Here is a 20,762-nt window from a genome sequence, read left to right as displayed (position 1 = left end):
AGATTAAGAGACTATAGAGAAGAAGGGCAGATGAAGGATTCTGCACTTCACTAAAAAAAGATAATATTTGCCCACACACTGCCCCTTCTATCACCATTTAGTCCTGGAATATTCACAGCTGAGTTTTGGCACCAAATGCCAGTGTGAGATGCCTGCACCCACCACAATAGCTCCACCAACAGCCCACTGGAAAAATGCTACCACAAAAACACACCCGTAGAGATCAGCCGGAAAGTGGGTATTTGCTGAACAAGAGATTCCAAGAAAAAAGGATACTCATAAAAAGGCTTAATGCAAATTTCACTGAAATAGGGGCAGGAGCGCAGAAGGAGACTCTCAATGCCACAATTCATTTTCAACAAAACTGTCAACATGCAGGGAGGTAGGAAGAAGATCAGTCGTCCTTTTGCTTCCTTCTTATATTGACATTTCTGTGTTCTTTGCAACGTGGGCTCCCCATGGCAAGCTCCTCTCGGTTCATCACAAAGCGGCTTCACTCTCCTTTTCTAAGTCCACCATGAGGAGCTGCATGCTGGGTGACTGATGATCAAATTCCACCCTGGCTCCTCCTTTCCCATCTGACTGTCCTCTGCCTGATCACCACTACTCACTGTCAGACCCTGGTGCCTGGCCCTGTGCCTGGCTTGCTGCTCAACAGAGGCTGTCAAAGCCCTCTGGCCAGAGGCTGTCACCTCTGTACGCACTGCTGATGTTATACAAAATTAGTTCTGCAACCAGCTATTCCTGAAAGCCCTTCCTCTAACAGCACCATCCTCTTGATGTACAGCACGGCGGAGCACATCCCATCTCTTAGGCAGCTAGACAAGAGTGAACAGATAGCGTACAAGCCAGCTGCAGAGTCAGAGTTTAGTAGCAATGCTGATGAGACGGCATGTAAGTTGTCACACTCAATATCCTCCCACAAGAATACATGCAAAACAAAGCCTGTGGGAAGCACCCATGAATCATCACCGTTGAAAGACTTCCTTGTTATTCTCCTGAAAATTAAACCAATGTACAGGCCAATGCCATAGTAAGAGTAGAAATCCACATGGGTACACTCATATACAAACAGCTGGTATTCTCCTGGAAAATAGGGAGTCTTACCTGACACGCATTGTAAAGAAGCTGGTGCTCAAATTTCTTGATGCCCAAGATGTTCTGGAACATCTCATACAGTTGTTCCTTGCTGAGAATCAGCTCCGAAGCAGCACTCGCGGTCATCCTGGCTTGTGCTTTGCGAGGATCCTCTTCACCGCGATAGATCGCATCGAATTTTGCCATCCAGGAACTCAGAACAGTCTCCTTGCTGAGGCCATCGATCTCGGGGAGACTTCGGACCCTCTTTTCAATATGTTTCTTGAAGACTTCCCGAGAGTCGTTGGCCGAGAAACCACCACTCTGAACCATTCTGGCAACACGGTCACTTTTCAGAAACACCTGCAAGTAAAACAATAGAATAAAATGAAATCTCGATTCCCCTCCTGGCTGTTTCAGAACATGCTGGCTGTGAAATGACTGGAAGCAAATCACATTAGGAAACACTGTCTAGTGGCTTATGCACTGGACAGTACGCACTAGACAGTAGTCAAGGAATATAGCATCCCACCCTGTGTTTACAGCTAGAGCCGATGAACTGGAATAGTAAGCCATGACTTTTTTTCAGGTGGGCACCATTGCCATAATGAAAGAACAAGGGAGAACAAGGGAGGTGTTCATTGTGAGTTCCGGCACCTCTTTCCCCTAGAAAAATAGCACTGAGTACACAGCATCTATACTTTGCAAACCTTTTCTTTTTTTAAAAAAAGAAACAAGAAAAAAGGACATATTTTTCTTCCCAATGAGAACTTTGGCAGCCATGTAAGCAACCATCAGGAAATGGAATGACATTTTAAGCTGAACACAGATTTTGATAAAAGTCACTACATAATCAGATTCAGGCTCTGCTATTCTCTTTCTCTCTCAGGGGCAATTCAAACATGACAAATGCCTGACAACGAAAGTCTTTCAGTGTAGGGGAAAGTGTGTAAATCACATATCTTGTCACTTATAAACTGCACATCCATCCATTCATTTTGCTGTATGTGCCTGTGCTGGGAGACTGGCCCCTGTACCCATGTTCATTCAGCAAAAAAGTCAGACCATTGAACTACCCAATATTGTCAGGCAGCAATCTAAACCACACTTATCTGGAAGTAAAGTGCAGTAGGACTTTCTTCTGAGTAGACATTTTTAGGACTGTGAAGCAGCTCTTCTGGGTCTCGAGCAGGAATCTTATCATCACCTGCTACCTGAACTCTTTTAACTGGAGATGCCAGGGATTGAACCTTAAACCTGCAAAGCAGGTGATGCTGACCATCATATTGAGCCTTTGTCCCTCCCTCAGTGTCCTCACTGGAAAAGTGCACGCTTTGTGTGCCTTTGACTTAATTTATCCTGTGTTGACATCTGCCACAAAAATTGGACAGGAAGGACAGGGCACTAGAATGTGGATACATTATGGAAAACCTGAAGTTTCAGGAGCTTTTTCAGAGAGCTAGTGTGGTGTAGTGGTTAAGAGCAGTGGACTCGTAATCTGGTGAACCGGGTTCGCTTTCCCGCTCTTCCACATGCAGCTGCTGGGTGACCTTGGGCCAGTCACACTTCTCTGAAGTCTCTCAGCCTCACTCACCTCACAGAGTGTTTGTTGTGGGGGAGGAAGGGAAAAGGAGATTGCTGGCCGCTTTGAGACTCCCTAGGGTAGTGATAAAGCAGGATATCAAATCCAAACTTTTCTTCTTTATTCATTTATTTTCAGATTATTTTTACTTCACATTTCTTATACAGGGAATCGAAAGGTCTTACACTGGACAACAAAAATGCTGGAAACAAGTCATTTCTGCTCAAAACATAAACTAGTTTTATACAGAAGTGGCTCCTGAGTCACTATGCTTCTTCCCAGCAGGTGGGTTGATGTCCCTTACCAGGAGGGAGTGGGGCAGGGGCAAGGTGCTTGGGAGGAAAGCATGGTGCAAATGTTCTGGCAGAAGTGACAGTTTGGCTCCGACAATGTGTTTCCACCACACCAAACTCCCTGCTGTCATGTCCCTTTCCCTCCCAGGAAACCATGGCGACTCACATGCTAGGGTAGTGGTTCTGCCCACCCAGAAAACCACTTCTGGTTTTATAACAATGTAGTTTCTTATAGAATTCATGTTTTGGCTCAAAGTAAACATGTTCTTTCTTATTTTGGGTCTTAAACTACTGCGTAATATTCAGAATGTCATAGCTCTTGAGTTCTGTGATTAGGTACCAAATATGTACTCTGTTGGGAGCCGCACAGAGTGGCTGGGGAAACCCAGCCAGATGGGCGGGGTATAAATATATCATCATCATCATCGTCATCATCATCATCTCCAGCTTTGACTGCTCTGGTTAGGTGCTTGGGATCAATTCTTTATTCTTCTACTGCAATTTTCTTTCACCTTTTGGAAAGGATTATGATGCAATCCACCAACATTAATGCTGCATTTCTGTTCATTTTTATGGGACTTTTTCAGAGTTTCCCTTTTTTGCCACCCTTGCCAATAGTCTGCAAGACATGAAAGTGAATTGGCTATCATACCACAGTGGTTTAATAATATGCCACCTGCTTCGTTCCTGCAATGAAGGAATCACAACTAAAGAATCCCTGACAGATGGCCAGAGGCTGGGATTCCTTTATTAGTTGTGATTCCTGTATTGTAGGAGGTTGGACTAGATTGGTTCTTGGGATCCCTTCCAACTATACAATTCTATCATTCTAGAACATGACCCCCACTCCTTAATATCTATTTTTTTTCCCCTTCTGGGGGTCCTGCTTTTCTGAACTTCTGTTTACCCAAACAGTTTCAAGAACTAGGCCATTTCAATAAACGAAATTATTCTGTGTCCTCATGCCTTGTAGCTTGACAGAAACAACAGAATGTCTCAGAATGTCTTGTAAGGAGAACATATTACCTAAGCAATTGACCTAACGCCATTATCAGACAAACCGGGATGAGAAAATCCACCTCTCACCTTCTCACATAACAACTTTCCAATACATTGTGGCCTGCTAGGAGCATTGTGGCCACACTTTAATTAAAGGAGAAGGAGATGCCAGTGAGTGACAGGATGCTATTTGAGAACCGGCCGCAGATCAAACCTTGTTGCTATGTAGAGTCGAGTGTAAGAAAAGCAATCTGTGCCTCACGCTATTCTGAGGGTCTCTTTTCATCACTCTATGCAGACAGATGGAGTACAAAGCAGAGGTCAGACGCAGGGGATGAAAGCCATTTGACACTGTGACAGCCGCTCTGGGGAAGAACAGGGAAAGATGACATTTTTTCCTTTCCCTAGGAGCCACCTGTCAACAGTGACCTCTTTCTGGCAAAGGTATGAAAAAAAGATGAAAAGATGAAAGAGAAATGTCCACCTCGAAGATAGAATCGTCCACGCAGGGAATAAAACATGACACATATCCTTTCTCTGAAGGCAGGACACCCCAGGGGGGTGGAGATGAAGTGGAAGGGCTGGAACTCCTGAAAGCTCACCATGAAGAACCACCAGCCAGTCTTCAAAAAAGCCCAAAAGGATTAGTAGTCTGAAGGGCATTGGGTTTTTTGTTTGTTTTACTAGCCTGCTAAGAGGCTAATAGAGAGGAATCCCTCTGTTATTCAGGATAGTAGCCTCTTAGGAGGCTAGTTACAATATAGGAATAAAAACTCTCTTATCAAACAGACTGATGAGGAATGGGAACCAAGCCAATGGGCAAAGGAGGAATGGAGAGATCCATCGCTCCTCGGTCAGCCTCCTCTTTCACCGGCCTGGAATCCTATGGTTACCAGCAGATGACTTGTTAAACACAAGTTTGGACTGTTGCTTTTTCTATTAGCACATGTGTTAACTTGTGAAACATGAGCATCATTTGGCTGCCTTGCAGGGAACCAGGCAGAGGGCCTTCTCGGTAGTGGCCCCCGCCCTGTGGAACACCCTCCCACCAGATGTCAAAGAGAAGAACAACTACCAGACTTTTAGAAGACATCTGAAGGCAGCCCTGTTTAGGGAAGCTTTTATTGTTTGATAGACTATTGTATTTTAATATTCTGTTGGAAGCTGCCCAGAGTGGCTGGGGAAACCCAGCCAGATGGGCAGGGTATAAATAATAAATTATTATTATATATTATTATTGCACAGCTCCAGTGGCCCACTTCAGCAGCTCCAGGGGCCAGTTTTAGAATTTGGTGAAAGAATCCAGGATCCGTAGTAACTCACATGCGCTTGTAATTGGATATGCAGCTCATTTCAGTATGCTTGCACCCACCCCTTTGAGCCACCATTTTGCACTGGGCTCTCCCCCAAAAGCTACCATTTTGTTCCTGGCTCTGCCTGGTGTCCCTCACAAGCCTGAAGCATTTCCCGCTTGCTCTGCTGAGACTCTTGAAAAGAAAGCAAACGTCTCCAGTGCTCTCTCCTGCAAAGGGAGCCAGAGCTAATTCTGGAGCTTCTAGCCACTTGCAGCAGTGGGGGGACTCTCAAAAAGTATTGAAGATAACTTGTGCTTCCACAACAAGCATGGACAAAAACATAAGAACATCCTGTTCTCACAATGGCAAACCAGATGTCCATGGAATACCCACAAGTAGGACCTATGGGCAACAGTGTTCTCCCCACTTGTGATTCTCAGCATTCCAAAGCATAGGAGAGGCAGGACACAGCCATTATGGCCCAATTCTGCTCTGCCTCACAGTTTACTCAGTTTTCAGAGCTTTTTGCAACTGAGATGCCCTTCCATTTAGATCAGCGAATCTAAAACAAAGCAGACGCATAGGAGAAGAAGAGAGGCAAAGCAGGGTGCCCGTGAGATGATCTTATTTCGACTAAAAGAAAGAAAAGGGAAAATGGGTCAAGGCGGTAATGGCGTCCCATCAGAAACAAGAAGGCATTTCTCTCAGTTTGACAGAACAGGGAGGGCTGCTGGCAGCCTGGAAGGCGTAAAGCATTGCTTTCTTAATGGCGTCAAGGATGGAATGAATGCAGTACACTGTGAAGAAGCTAGGCCGGCAGAGGGGTGTATCTGCAAATGTTCAATAATTAAGGGACTGAAGGATGACCCGAGGACACAGCAGTTTTCTGCATTGAGTATCTCGAGCTTGGAAAAGCACTAAAAGCTTATAATGCTCTCCACGTGTCTTGGAGGAAGAGACACTTCCATAAAAAAGGATAACAGACTGCATGAGTACAAAAGGAAGAAAGGAAGCGTGAGGATTCTCACTCTAGCCTTGCAAACTTGAAGCAGAAGAATGTCTCAAGTCCCCTCCTGACACTCTGAGCAAGATGGCATCTTTCATATTTCCTGGAGAAGGAGATGGAAGTGGTTTGGGAGTGACTTTGCTATCAGGCACTTCTGATTTGAAGGAGCATCTTGATACAGCCTGCTCTTCATGAGCAAGGAGGCACACATTCAAAAAAAACCCCGCCATCACCAGCAGCAGGAATATGCAAGGATCAAATCATGTTAAGGGTACCAGTTGGTTGTGCTGGTTACTGCTTGAAGAAAACAACCATCACCACATGCAGGAAGGACCAGATGCCTTTAGCATGCAATGGAGGTGATGTCTTGGGGAGCTACTGCCAGTCAGTGCAGATAAGACAGAGTTAGATGGACCAGTGATATGACTCCATTTAATGCACCTTCCTTTTATTGCTAGCAGTCTATAACTTTTCTAAATAAACAAATACTGGTCCAGATGGTTCAATGGTCCAATTCCACAATGGTCCAACTTTTACAGCAGCAGATACTCACTAACTCTAGCATTTGGTTTGCTGTGTATGTAGAAATTCTAGTTAGGAAAACATGAATCTGCAAAGTTGGCCCCCTGACACGTAAAGGGAGCTTGCATGTAAAATATGAAAGCAAATGTTAATGCATATGGATGTTGTATACCCAAAATATGGTGTTTTCCTTCCCTGATTATTATTCATCCATGCGAACTGAACTCAACGAGTGTATAGAGATGTCAAGTGAGCTATCTGACAACTTGTAAACAGTTATAGATGCCGTGATGATCGGTCGCAGAGATTAATTAGTACGCAGAAGACTTATTTCTAAAAAACCTAATTAACTGCCAAAATATTGATTCTTTTAACAAAGATATTATATAATTGGAAAATAGCACTCCCTAATTGAAATTTATGACCTCTGGAATGAGAAAAATGACACAAAATAATCTAATGACTGAATACTGTAGGATAAGTACTCCCTCAGTTCCGCATTAGTCTTTTTATAACATTCCCAATTGTTTGTTGCTTAGAAAACACCCCCCCCCAAAAAAAAACAAACCCCTGAGGCAGTGTAAACTTACTCAGATGAATTGTTAGTTAATATTTCTGTGCACTATAATACGCCACAATCCTCCAAATTCATTCTCTGGGTCAGCCCACTGAAAGCTATTCCAAAATAAGTGGTGTGAGGACATGAGCCTTTAGGCACACACACACACACACACACACACACACACACACACACACACACACACAAAATTGTCATAAAGAGTTTGGTGAGTAAGAAGTGTTCTGCTGAATCAGACCAAAGACCCACCTTGTCCCGCATCTCGTTTCCCACAGGAGCTAATCAGAAGCCTCTTGGAAGCTTAAAAGAATGGCCTAAAGGCAATAACCCTTCCCAACTGTTGCCTCTCAGCAACTGATTTTCAGAGCTACGTTACCTCTGAACATAGAAACAGTACATAGATCTACACTGCCTTGGAATGTAGAAACAGAACACAGAGACACACTGCTTCTGACCAAAAAGATTCCATATAGGCATCGTTGTATGGGGAAGTTTTCGATGTTTGGTTATGTTTTTTATTTTCTGTTGGAAGCCGTCCAGAGTGGCTGAGGCAACCCAGTCAGATGGTTGGGGTATAAGTAATAAATTATCATCATCATCATCAACAACAACGATACTTGTTAAAAACATATCCTCTGTGAGTTTGTCAAACCCCATCTTAAAGCCATCTAAACTCTTCTTTCTCAAAGTTAGGAAAAAAGAAACATGCTACTGCAGAGGTTCTCAAACGTTTTTCTTTCTTTCATGGACAATCTGAAAATTGCTGGGTTTTGAAGCGGACCACTTAATAAACCCCTTTCCTGCCATGCCAGAATTGTCAAAACCAGTGTCCTTAGGCTAGGCCTCTTAGAAGGACCCAATTAACTGGCGCTTCTCCTTTTTAATAATAGAAAAAATCAATAGACGGCTTCAGCACCGTGTTGTGAAAAGCGCAGGCCCTAGGCCAGGTCTTAATATTTCTGTGCGCTATAATATGCCAGAATCCTCCAAATTCATTCTCTGGGTCAGCCCACTGAAAGCCCTGGTCAAAACAGCTTGAGTCTCCACTGTTAGAGAAAAATAAATCAACTGCAGGGCCAAGTATGGGTTCCTTTTCTGGAGATGACCTCAACAGAACTCACGGACCGCAGTTTGGCTACCTCTGAGCAGCTGCAGTTGTCAGGAACAGGTTGTACCAGGTTCAACTCCTGCTCCATCTGACTGGCTGCCACATCTCAGGCAGAGGCCTCACATCCCTGGTTACCTGCTCCCTACATTCATGCTGTAATGATCCATGCTACCTGAGCTGCAGAAATTGTAATCGTGCTATTTACACAAACTGCAATAATTTCATGGAAGACAACAGGCCCAATCTGCCTTCTATTAGTTGCTACAAACTCCCATCGAAAGTAATGGGACTTGTTAGTTGAGACTCACTTTGGTTCCTGGTGGCCCACAGTCACAACAAACCCTGATCTGGTTTGGGATCTCAGGGTGACATGACGAAAGAACAGGGTACAGTTTACTAACAAACTGAGGCATAAAGCCTGGAATCTGCTTTGAGCATGGTGAAAGGTGATGGCATTTACAAAGTTGCCTGGTACAGTGGTACCTCGGGTTAAGTACTTAATTTGTTCCGGAGGTCCGTTCTTAACCTGAAACTGTTCTTAATCTGAAGCACCACTTTAGCTAATGGGGCCTCCTGCTGCCGCTGCGCCGCCGGAGCACGATTTCTGTTCTCATCCTGAAGCAAAGTTCTTAACCTGAAGCACGATTTCTGGGTTAGCGGAGTCTGTAACCTGAAGCGTATGTAACCTGAAGCGTATGTAACCTGAGGTACCACTGTACTTGTAGAAAACAATTTGTGGAAATATATAGTTTAGGGACATGTTTGGACCCACAGTTTGCCTTCTCCAACCCAGTGCCCACCAGAGGTTTTGGACTACTTCTTGCATCAGCCCCATCCAGAATGGGTGATGGGGGCTCTGCTCCAAAACATCTGGTAGGTACCAGGTTGGGAATTCAACTGTCTGCTTCAAAGCGGGATTAAAAACACAAAGTTGTTTTAGTTTTAATATTGGATTAACATTTATTGGAAAACGTTTCAACAAATTCTGTCTCTTTACTTGTGTGCAACTATGAATAATTCCTGTTGCTGGAGATTAAGTTGTTCTATGCACTCTGGAGGCCAGAGACCTATCTTCACACCTGTGTCCCTGGGCCTATATCATGGCAGCAGCACAGGCTCCTTCTGTCTCTGGGATGTGCTGTATGTGTACCAATTATGAGGATGCCTGTTCCTTCATCCTGCTGCTCACCTGCTGCCACACCCTAACTGCTCTTCCCACCTGTGCAAAAGAAATACAAGCAGGAAGAAAGAACTCTGGGACTTGTAGTTCCTGAGAGAGTAGGTCATATGGCGAGAAGCCCTATTGAGTTGTTTGTCCCTTCTCACAATGTTAATCGCATTGTGGAAATAGTGCACTCTGTGAGTTGGAGGGTGACGTAGTGGGGAGGCTGCTACACACACACACACACACACACACACACACACACACACACAGCAAACCAATGTGAAAGTATGGCAACCTAAATTTAGGACTGGAAAAAGGAAAAAACTGAATGAAATGGAAACGGACAGATTCCTCCATCCCAGCCTCGGATTGGTCCATTCTGTGCACATGGGGACAGCTTCTCCCCCTTTAGAACCTGAGAACTGGAATTGCCGCTCTAGTGTTCTTACCTCATAATAGCTCTGGACAGCATTCATGAAAGCTTCATCTGCTACAATCTGAGTTTCTCCATTGAGGAAGGCTTGGAAGCGATCCTTGACGGTTTGGAGCTGCTGTTTACTTATCTGAAAAACCAATTAAAATGCAAAATGTTACTTATATAGAAATGTCATTAAGATCAGCAAAGAGGTAGAGTAGCTTAAACACATCATCAGTTATTATTATTGTTGTTGTTATTTATAAAAGGAGACAAATTGAATTCTGTTATATGGAAAAGTATGCAAATAAACCACATTTGTACTGTGTAATTTGTACTGCTTCCCCTAACCATTAGGAAAGAATAAAGAGACTATGAATAGTTGTGAAGTCCTACCCCACTGAACATGGGAAATTCAGCCTTCTCCAACAATGGAAGTATAACATAGCCATTGTGACTACTATTCATTTATAGTCTTATCCTCTGATGAAGTCGACCAGCCTTCTTTTAAATCCACCCAAGTTGGTGGCCATCAATACATATTGTGGGAGAGAATTATATAGCTGAACTATGAGCTGTGTGAAAAAGAACTTTCTCTTGTATGACTCTTTCCATCTTCCCCTTCATTGGATGGCCATGGATACTAACATCATGAGAGAGGGATATGGATGGGGAAGAAAGTTGATTGAGTCAAAGCCACCTGATCCACACTTATCTTGATCCCAGAGGCTTCTATTTATGCCCTTATGTTTGTCTTAAGGTGATGGCAAGATGACGGGGAGGTGTTGTGTGGGGAGACAGGGAGTGAGGAAATGAACAAGGAACCACGGCGGAGCTTAAAAATTATGAGAGTAAAACTACAAAACACAATGCAATATACCGGTATATGCTGTTATGCCTGGAAATGCTTTGTGGTTAATTGGCATGCAAACAACATATTAATTTGTATCATTTTATTTAAAACATCCCTGTGCAGTTTTATGTTCCAGAACAACCATATTTTTTGGGGGGGGGGGGACCCAACATTTCCCAATGACAACAAATAATTTTTTTCTTTGTGGCTCCATTTTAATAGGAGTTTGGTTAGACTGTTTTGAAAATGAATGATGTTGGCTGACATTTCTGGAGACTTTTTGCACATGCGTTAAGTACTTTACTATGAGAAATAAAGCTTGGAATTTTACAATCTGTAGCATTGTTTGTTTACTGAAAGAATATACAATTTTAGCTGTACTGGAGTAAACCAGCAATGCACCCTTGCATCCTGTATGTGTCTCTAGTAAACCTTAATGTGATTATTTTATAGATTGCAGAACAGCAGGCGCTTATTGATCTCCCCCACCCCCTGTTTCAACAGCAACCATGGCTGCTGAGAGCAGAAGTCAATTCCTAAGAGGAAATTAAATTGCTTTAATATTCCATTTAGCTTTTGCAGTGCCGCAGTAACAGCTGACTGGCAACAGCTCCCTGTCTGTTACAAGTCTACATAAACAAGGGTATATATTTGCATTCAATCATATGGGTAAAAAGAGAGAGAAGGAAATCAAACACACATTTCGTGATTTTTACCATGTGTGTACCCATGTTTGAATGCTTTCAATCACGGCTCCTCTGATTGGGTAATTGTGATCCTACTGCCTACAGAAAAATATTCTGGGCAAGGGTTACACCTTTGCCAAAGTTGTGCACTCATGTGTTCCTTTAGTCCTGCAGGTGTCTTCTATCTGTTTCTGCTTTTATGTAGCCTAGTGCCAGTTAAGAGGTCCTTTCTTCTGCTCCCATTCTCAGATGGATTCCCTTGGTTGTTCCTAAATAACTAACCTGACCATCAACTCAGCTATACAGCTGCAAATAAAACGTTTTAAATGTACTGTGAAGTGTAATGTACAAATGTGACACTAGATGGCAACAGTGAGCTATGCAAAGTTCAATGCATTTTTCAAAATGTTTTTAAGAGTATTTTCACAGCATTTTTTAAAATAAAAAAATTATGTGTGTAGATTCCACCCATGTTGTGAGCCTGCCAGCCTTGCTCTATGGATCAGGTTCTGAATGGGCAGGAATCAGGTTCTGACCTCCTATGTGAGGCAAATCTTTCAGGGTGCCAGTTCACATCATCAGCCACACAACTCCTGCTATTCTTAAAACAGCTAAATGCCTGGCATGGGTGAAGTCAATTGCATGGGTCTTTCCTTCCAGATAACTGCACTGGAATTGCAACATGGAAAAGTGGCTTCGTCGCCGCCAAAAGCATGTGCGAATGGGACCAGAGAAGATTCCTAGATGAGCAGAACAGCCAACAAGTCAGCTCTGAAGTTCAGGCATGTGATTGCTCCCTTGGAAGATCAGCTCATGGGACAAATATTATATTTTTACTATGGTCCAGCTGGATATAGAGAATAAGGCTGTTTCTAGCACATGCACTTGGTGGATTTTATGCCTAACAATTTTTTTACTACAGCTAGAGGGCACATAGGTTACTACACCTTCTGCACCCTTTGGAAACCCACTCCAGTACAAACACAACCAGCCACGCGGGAGTCGCTTGCCCATATTGCTACTCCTGGTTGGTTGGTGGTCAGGTAGGAAAGAACCATAGAACTGGCTCTCTCCTTACATCAACTTGTACAAGAACTTAAGAAGAATGTGCTGGATCAAGCCAGTGGCTGTCTAGTCCAGCTACCAGTTCTCACAGCGGTCAACCAGATGTCAATGGGAAGCCTGCGAACAGAACACGAGTGAATTTGGCGATAAAACTGTTGAGGGCAGAATCTAGCACCTTCAAATACACCCACTTTCCAAAGATGTAAGGAATCAGAGACTGTACACACAATAAAAGCAAACTGAGATTGTGTTACAGTCATATGCTCCAAATTTAAGGATCCAGGGTTGTAAATATCTTCTCTAAGCTTCAATTCGATTTGCATCTGGGTACGTTGCTGCACAACAGCTGACTGCGAGGGTATATACATAAACTTGTTCTCTGAGATCATCACTCCTGCAAAGTATATTCAACTCAGATTTTGTGAGGCCCATGGCAGCACATTTCTCACTTAGTTACCTTCAATAATGTGTTTACAAATTGCATCAAAGCAAGGCAATGGAATACCTCCATCACTGAAAAAATGTGGATGAAATCAATGCAATACATCAATGTCCTCTCTCTGCAGTTCTTTTTACAGGACTCTGGGTCAAGTCTAGCATTCAATGGTGCCCATGTGGCACTGTACAAGTTCAGTAGAGTTACTGATCACAAAAAATATGCCAGCAAAGACATGAAAAATCACAACTGTAGATTTAACAGTATAATATAGTATTTGCATTTTATTGGTTCTTATAAGCTGCACTATTTTGCCACCAGGAATGCATATATAGTAATTAAATTATGTGTCAAGAAAACTAATTCCAGGTTAAATAATGCAGGCAGAATAATGTTCATATTTGGAACAACAGATTCCACTTGCAGAATCCAGCCTCTTTTGCAAAGCAAACAAGCAAGAATGAGCCATAGGATGGGTGGGCTGAACATTTAAATGAGCAAACAAAGTAGAGTTCAGTGCTTTAAGAGGCATGGACCACAACTCACAAAGACTCTTAAGAAACTCCCATTATTCCTTATCCCAAGCCCTTTCAGCAGAACATAAATGCAGCAAATGTACAATTTGGGGGGCAAATGATCACACTTCAGTTTCAAACATTGGGAATGCTCAGATCTAAAGGCGCATGCATTCCAAAATGTAAACAGACCACACACCTTTGGGTGGGCAAGAGTATATTTCGATCTACACACATATCCAAAACCTGCTTCCACTCCCACATTCACAAAATTGAGAAAAGCAGCCCTTTGAGCTTTAGTCATTTAACTGGAACAACAATAAGTTTGAACGGCTTAAACAGTCTCTGACTACATTACCAGTCTTTGCCTAGAATTGCCTAGAATTTGTGGCACGTGTATGATTTCAGGCAGGCTAATGGTGACAATAACAGATCCCCATTGTTTACTGATGTCTACTGGGTACTTAATAAGCAGTGAAGACCGAACTAATAGGTACACAGTTTCATGCTGAGGGAGGTGTAAATATTTTATTACTTTGCAGAAGCAGCAAATTCAGGAATAAGTAGGGCAAGTTAACAAGCATCTCTTTTCATGGTAGCCTTTACATCTGAAGAGAAAGCCTGGACACAAGTTATGTGTTCCAAGCCAAAGGTGATTGATTGGTGGGTGTACAATAAATGTCAGAGTCAATTAGAATGGTCAATTAGAAACAGCAACACCGGCTACTGGTCTGCTCTGGGGACAATTCAAAGTGCTGGTGCTTACCTATAAAGCCAGCCTGTACTTTATGCTCACCATCTGAGTGTCTCCTCCAGATTCCCCCCTCCATACCTAAACTTAAGTGGGTGATGGAGACTGGACAAAGGACCTGCTCATTTGTGGATGCCACACATGGAACATCATCTCCAGGGAAGCTTGCCTAGTGCTAAAACTGTCATCCCGGTGCCTGCTTAAAGGCATTTTCATTTTTCCAGACATTCCAGCACTTTGTGGGAAGGACCATAGCTCAGTGGCAGAGCATCTCTTGTGTATGTAGAAAGTCCCGGGTTCAAGTCCCCAGTATCTCCATGTAGGGTTGGGAGAGACTCTTGCCTGAAACCATGGAGAGTGGCTTCCACTGAAACATTGAAAACATTGAGCTAGATGGAACAAAGGTTTGAGTCAGGCTAGGGGCAGTTCCTGGTGCTCCTAACTGGTGAATGATGGTTCAACCACTCTGCCGAGTTTATGCTGTTGTTCTTTTTTATGTAGATGTAATTTGATATGGATTTATTTTTATTTATTTTTGTGTTATGACACCCTAACAGCATTACCGAATGGTGGCTACAAGTTATGAAAGCAAACACCATCATGAGGATACTTTTCTCTCATGATTGTCTCTCACTATATTCAGTTTAATTTGGTTCAATCGAAATAAAATATCAATTTTGGCAGGAACAAATTTAGCACAGCAGAAAAAGTGGAACTAATTTTCAAAAAAAACCCAAAAAACAAACAAACCAAAAACCAGCAATGCAGGAAGCTCTTTTTATAAATCTTTGGATAATATATGTTAGAAGAGTCATTGGTCTGTAGGTGGCCAGATGGCCACTGAAGAGTACAAAGCAAAGTCCAACATCCTAATGCAGGAGTTGGGAACCGTAGGCCCAGAGACTAAATGCAGCCCTCCAGGTCTCTCTATCAGGCCACAGTTCTCACTAGGGAATTTGGAGAATATGGAGAAGGAAGTGGAAATTCCTGCAGTTTGCATGTGCATCAAGGACCAGGAATGAAAATGAGTCAAGTGAATACAATTGGTATTTGTTCTTATTGTTCTTGTGGTTCTAAGTCTGCAAATGATACTTTTTTGCAATGTTTTCTTGACATTGAAATGAATGTAACATAAATAGTTACATAAATCACCTAACATACTATTTGGCGACAACTGAAGTGCTGCAGAACAGAAACAGCGCAGATTGTGACAAACACAAGTCAGAATTGAAATTGCTGCCTTCTTACATCCCTGCCTCTCACTGACCTTGCTTTGCACCCCAAGTGTTTTTGCCTGGCCTGACTATGAACTCTGTGAACTCTGGTATTGCCTCTTGCCTGTTTGAATGGAGAGCAAAAAGGGTGTGTAGAAAGCAGCCGGCTGTACACGCAGTAGGGAAAGCAAGAAAAAGGCACCAGTGACTAAACTTCCCATGGGAGTAGAGAATGCATGCACACCAGTGATTAGAAACAATCACCATGATCACCACAGCTCCATAATTACTTAAGGAGCCTAAGATAATCTCAGCTGCTAAAGATCAAACTGACACCCAATTTCTTCATAAGTGTATAACAAGCACATCCATTCTCCTCTTTACGTCAGTCGATAACCTTAATGAATCATAAAAATAATTACCACTTGTTGTCTAGCTGTGTATGCAGCTGCCCTTCCAATAATCTATTATTTGTTGTTGAGTGTGTGCATGCCTCTTTGCAAGGACTGCTTGATCGATGTATAGATTTTACCTCAAACCAACAAATGAAATTCTAACAAGGGGAGAAGGGGGAGAGTTATAGCCTGCTGCCTAAGATGCAAGGCAAGTTCGGGTTATATTCCCAATTGAATAAAATCTCTGGGGAAATAAGTCTCCATTTCTTCACTGGACACCCCCCCCCTACATAGTCTAAGCTCAGTGGGTGAGTGGGGAATGGGGCCATACCACTTGCATCCAATTCCTGTCGCTTGACTCTTTCACTCCTACTAGACACTGGATGGGTGGCTTCTGCAGTGGGGAACCTTCTCCAGATGTGCCATTGGGATTCTAAATCAATAAAGGGAGCCTATACAAGTAGAACTGAGACTCCAATACTTTGGCCACCTCATGAGAAGAGAAGACTTCCTGGAAAAGACCCTGATGTTGGGAAAGATGGAGGGCACAAGGAGAAGGGGATGACAGAGGATGAGATGGTTGGATAGTGTTCTCGAAGCTACCAGCATGAGTTTGACCAAACTGCGGGAGGCAGTGGAAGACAGGAGTGCCTGGTGTGCTCTGGTCCATGGGGTCACCAAGAGTCGGACATGACTAAACGACTAAACAACATACTAGTGGAACAGAAATTAACCCTTCAAAATGTGGAGGGCAATGGAACCAATCCACTGTAACATGGGGCCAACAAATGCATTCCTGCTCTTTGTCCAATTCTTATCACATGGGGAGGAGGGTAGACACATAGACATGCTCTATGTGCATTTAAATTTCCAGCTCCTTTTGTTTCATGTCCTCCATGGCCCTTGACCCCCAGGGTCTTTCTTCACCTAATACAGGAATGGGAAATCTATGACCTTCCAGATGTTGTTGGACTACAACCCCTGTCACCCCCCAACCACTGGCCATGTTGTTTGATGGGAGTTGGAGTCCAACAATATGTGGAGGGCCACAGCTTCCTCAGCCCTGACCTGATAGCTTCACGTAGAGAAATGACAATGTCACAGTGGTAAAACCAGTGGACAACATGCTAAACTGAGATAACGGAGACCAGGAAGCAATGGAGAAGAAGGCAGCAATCTGCCCCTCTCTAAGCAGGGCTCCTATGTTTCAATGATCTGTGTATGAAGTGGAAAACCAGGACTTTTCTTTGCCATGGAGTTGAGGAAAGTTTTGCCCGAGGAGATTCTGCTTTTCATACCAATGTTAAATTCACCCGAGTCTTGCAAGGAGAAAGAGAAAAAGTCGGCAGTCCTACTAGGTAGCCTTCCTTGGATGACTTTAGTGTGACATAGTTCCTTTAGCAGATTTACAGTTTGGTGTTGTCAGCATATGATAAGCCCTTTCCAAGATCAGGGCCTCTTTCAACAGCCAAGGATAAGACGGCAACACCAACTACTTGAACTCTGTGTCTCAGAATAGTAGCAGCACTGAAGTGCTGGCAATACATCATGAACTAACTGTGTCAGGAAGAAAGGATTATCAGATATCCCTCCCCACGATTTCTCAGTATCTTCCAGTATTTGCGTCTTTCTATTTCAACTTGGCAAGTGTCAATGAGTCTTTATGAGAGCTGCTTGGCAACTTGTTTTGATCTACTCAAGTTTTTCCCTTCTAGACAAATTTCACGTCCATTACCAGAGAGGACACTCAGAGCTTTGAACTTCTTTTGCTGGCAGCTACAACCTGTGTTTTGAGGGAAAGCAGGCCTTGGCATGCTCAATTTGTCTTCCTATGCCCAACTGCAAATGCAATTCTATAAAGAAACTAATGGATTTATGGGGTGTGTGTGTGTGAACAATTCATTTTGAGGATGGGGTATTTGATTTGTCCACAAATGTGCCATCAGCAAAAGTCGGTAGCTAATTCTTATTGAACTCTAGTGCATCTCTATATTCAACTAAAATTGAATGATTGATCTTCACAACACAATCCAGTATGTTTTTACTCAGAAGTAAATCCAAACACATTCAGTGGGGCTTACTCCCTTATAACCATTTTCAGCACGGAAGCCTAAGTGTGGAATTAGGAGTTACTCATACAAATGAAAATCTACTCACAAATTTTTTAAAATACGTTCCTTATCTCATTTTTGTAGGTGGCCTAGCACTGATATTTTCTAAACAAAAGTTCTATAATGGAAATGTCAGACATGAGTTCTAGAACTCCTAATAGCCTGTCAAATAAATATTCAATATCACTATTTCAACATTTTTTCTCTTTCTTTCTTTCATTCATTACATCAGTCTGTTGGTTGCATGGCTATGGGCTGGCATTTCTCAAGAAGGTCAGGGCTAGCCTAGAATTATGTACTTTTCTCATGCAGAAAGAAAGACCCCTTGAAAATGGTCTCAGAGTTGTGCCAGCAGTGGGTGGGATTGGGCAGTTGTCAGTGTCCAGGGACTGCTGCCACCACAATCTTGGCTCTCACTTGTGCTCAGTCTTGTCCTGCTTCAGCCTGCAATACTGTGTGAGTCTTACGTGATTGCTTAATAGACTTGGGAGATGTTTTTGAAAGCCTCACATTCCACTCTCCATTGTCTATGACTGGCAGCTGAAGGCCCCAAGCCCAAACTAGAGATGCCCTTGCCCTTGCAACCTCCAGCATTATGTTCTCTGCTTCCTCTTCAGATGGAGTGTCCAGCATGGACACTGAGATCCAGCTCCGAAGGCCTTCTGGTGGTTCCCTCACTGTGAGAAGTAAAGGTACAGGGAAGCAGGCAGAGGGCCTTCTTGGTAGTGGTGCCCACCATATGGAATGCTCTCCCATCAGATGTCAAGGAGATAAATAACTATACAACTTTTAGAAGAAATCTGAAGGCTGCTCTGTATAGGGAAGTTTTAAATGTTTTATTATGCTTTTTTATTTGTTGGAAGCCACCCAGAGTGGCTGGGGCAACCCAGTGAGATGGGTAGGATACAAATAATAAAAATATTAATTATCATATGTCATTTTTGTGTGTCTGCCCTATTCCTGTATATGGTTCATTCCTTCCCAACCTGAATTTCTTTTCACTGATTCTTTCATTTCCTGATCTCATCCTATCGAGGAATAACCCCGGGTCTGACAAAAGGAAAAACAGCCGGTTATTTAGTCAAGCAATGTATCCAGGAGTCTGAGATATTGTGCAAATTCATCATGCCTTGGCTCATTGGCCAACAATTAGTCATAATTTGCAATCCAAACAAGCAAATTAATCCCATATTTTGGAAGCTTTCTCGCAGCGATCACACACTATCATTACTTTAGCCTGCTGCTCCCCCTGGTGTAGCAGTTATTAGCCTTTTTCCTAGAAAATGTGATCAATAACATTTGGCTTTTGTCCAGCAGAGTCAAAAAGGTAAAGGCCAGAACGACCTTCTTTATGGGCAGTTCTTAAGCAATGGCTGAAGAGGAGGTAGAATAAAGTCAGGGAAAAGGGGGAGGAGAAAAAAAGGAAGGATAAGAAAAAACTGACTAACTTGGGGGTGGGCAGACTTAAAACAAACAATGCAAATGGCATTTCCAAAGATACTGGGATGTCACTTCAGATTGTTAGTAGAATGTTCTGTGTATTGATTCCAACCTACAGTTCCATCAAATCCCATGCGAAGCCACTTGTGAAACGATTTGCTGTGTGTTCACTCAGGCATTTTGTCTTTTAAAACACTGTTATTTATTCTTCATTGCTCCAAGATTACAAAAGGATTACTTGTAAAAGATTGTATTATCATAGTTACACTTAGGGAAATCCAAGCCATGCTGTCTGTTGCTATAAGCAGGTGACTAAAACAGCAGCTGGTCTTACCATTAGGCAACTGCTGGTGGCTGTCTAGAATAGCACTTTTTAAAACAATTTGCTACTGCAAATGGAAAGTCGAGGGGAAAGTCAAAGGTTCCCAAGGCAGCGGGAGGGGATAAGCCAGGGTTGTAGACCCATAGCCCTCCAGAAATGGTTGGACTTCAACGTTCATCAGATCCAGCCAGTATGGTCAATGTTATTCAGGATTCAGGATGGTAGGAGTTGAAATCTTCCAGCATTTTGAGGGTCACAGGATCCTCACTTCTGGTATAAGTCATCAACCCAGGGCCATAACTGATTGGGAAGTGTGGAGGGGTCACACTGCTAAAGTAACCTAAGAACATGGTCCAAGGTGTATAGGTGACAGTGTACCATAGGGCTTTATACTTTAATTGTCACTGCTCTGTATGAAGCCACTTGCTTTCGCATTGTCTCAAGTCTCTGATCTTTGCATTGCTTGGAGGGCAACATTCACATTAACAAGAATTATTTCCCTGATTTCTGCTGTCAGCTATTTGACGTGGCATTACTCTCCTTGTCATTAGAATTACCTTGGTTTTATGAAGAATGCCATGTAAAATTAACCTTGGGGATTGTCTGGCCCAAATAACTCTCCCCATACCTGGCCCTGCCAAAGGACCAGTGGCCTGCAGTCTAGTGCCATCAACTTTCCATTATTCCCACTTTATGTCAATATGACTCTTGCTCATTTTCACTGAAAGCTGACTGCTCCACCATTCTTCCTTTAGACTGCTCAGGTAATATCTGTTGGGGGGTGCATGTTATAATTCCCAAAGTGGTGCTGGTTAAAGTTGCAGTTGTTGTTTTAATTATCATTTCCCACCCCCACCCCATGTTTTAAGTAATTATCATTTTTACCCATAAGCTGCCCCATCAGGGAAAAAGGCAGAGTATAAATAAATATATAA

At 42.9% G+C, this 20,762-nt stretch overlaps 1 protein-coding gene across 9 annotated transcripts in view; it reads right to left on the bottom strand.

The window, feature by feature from the left end:
• The window catches only part of CADPS (calcium dependent secretion activator), a 356,444-nt gene that overhangs the window by 272,409 nt on the left and 63,273 nt on the right, over positions 1 to 20,762 (bottom strand). For all 9 annotated transcript variants that reach the window (XM_083491182.1, XM_083491174.1, XM_083491178.1 and 6 more), the window contains exons 2-3: positions 10,074 to 10,187; positions 1,108 to 1,440 (exon numbers count right to left, since the gene is read on the bottom strand). In XM_083491182.1, the coding sequence (XP_083347308.1) occupies positions 1,108 to 1,440; positions 10,074 to 10,187 (447 nt within the window). The remainder of the gene's footprint in view (positions 1 to 1,107; positions 1,441 to 10,073; positions 10,188 to 20,762) is intronic.

This window comes from Podarcis liolepis (genome assembly GCF_965112155.1).
Source record: "Podarcis liolepis genome assembly, chromosome: 2".
Classification (NCBI taxonomy): Eukaryota; Metazoa; Chordata; class Lepidosauria; order Squamata; family Lacertidae; genus Podarcis; species Podarcis liolepis.
This window is presented reverse-complemented; position numbering and strand designations above follow the sequence as displayed.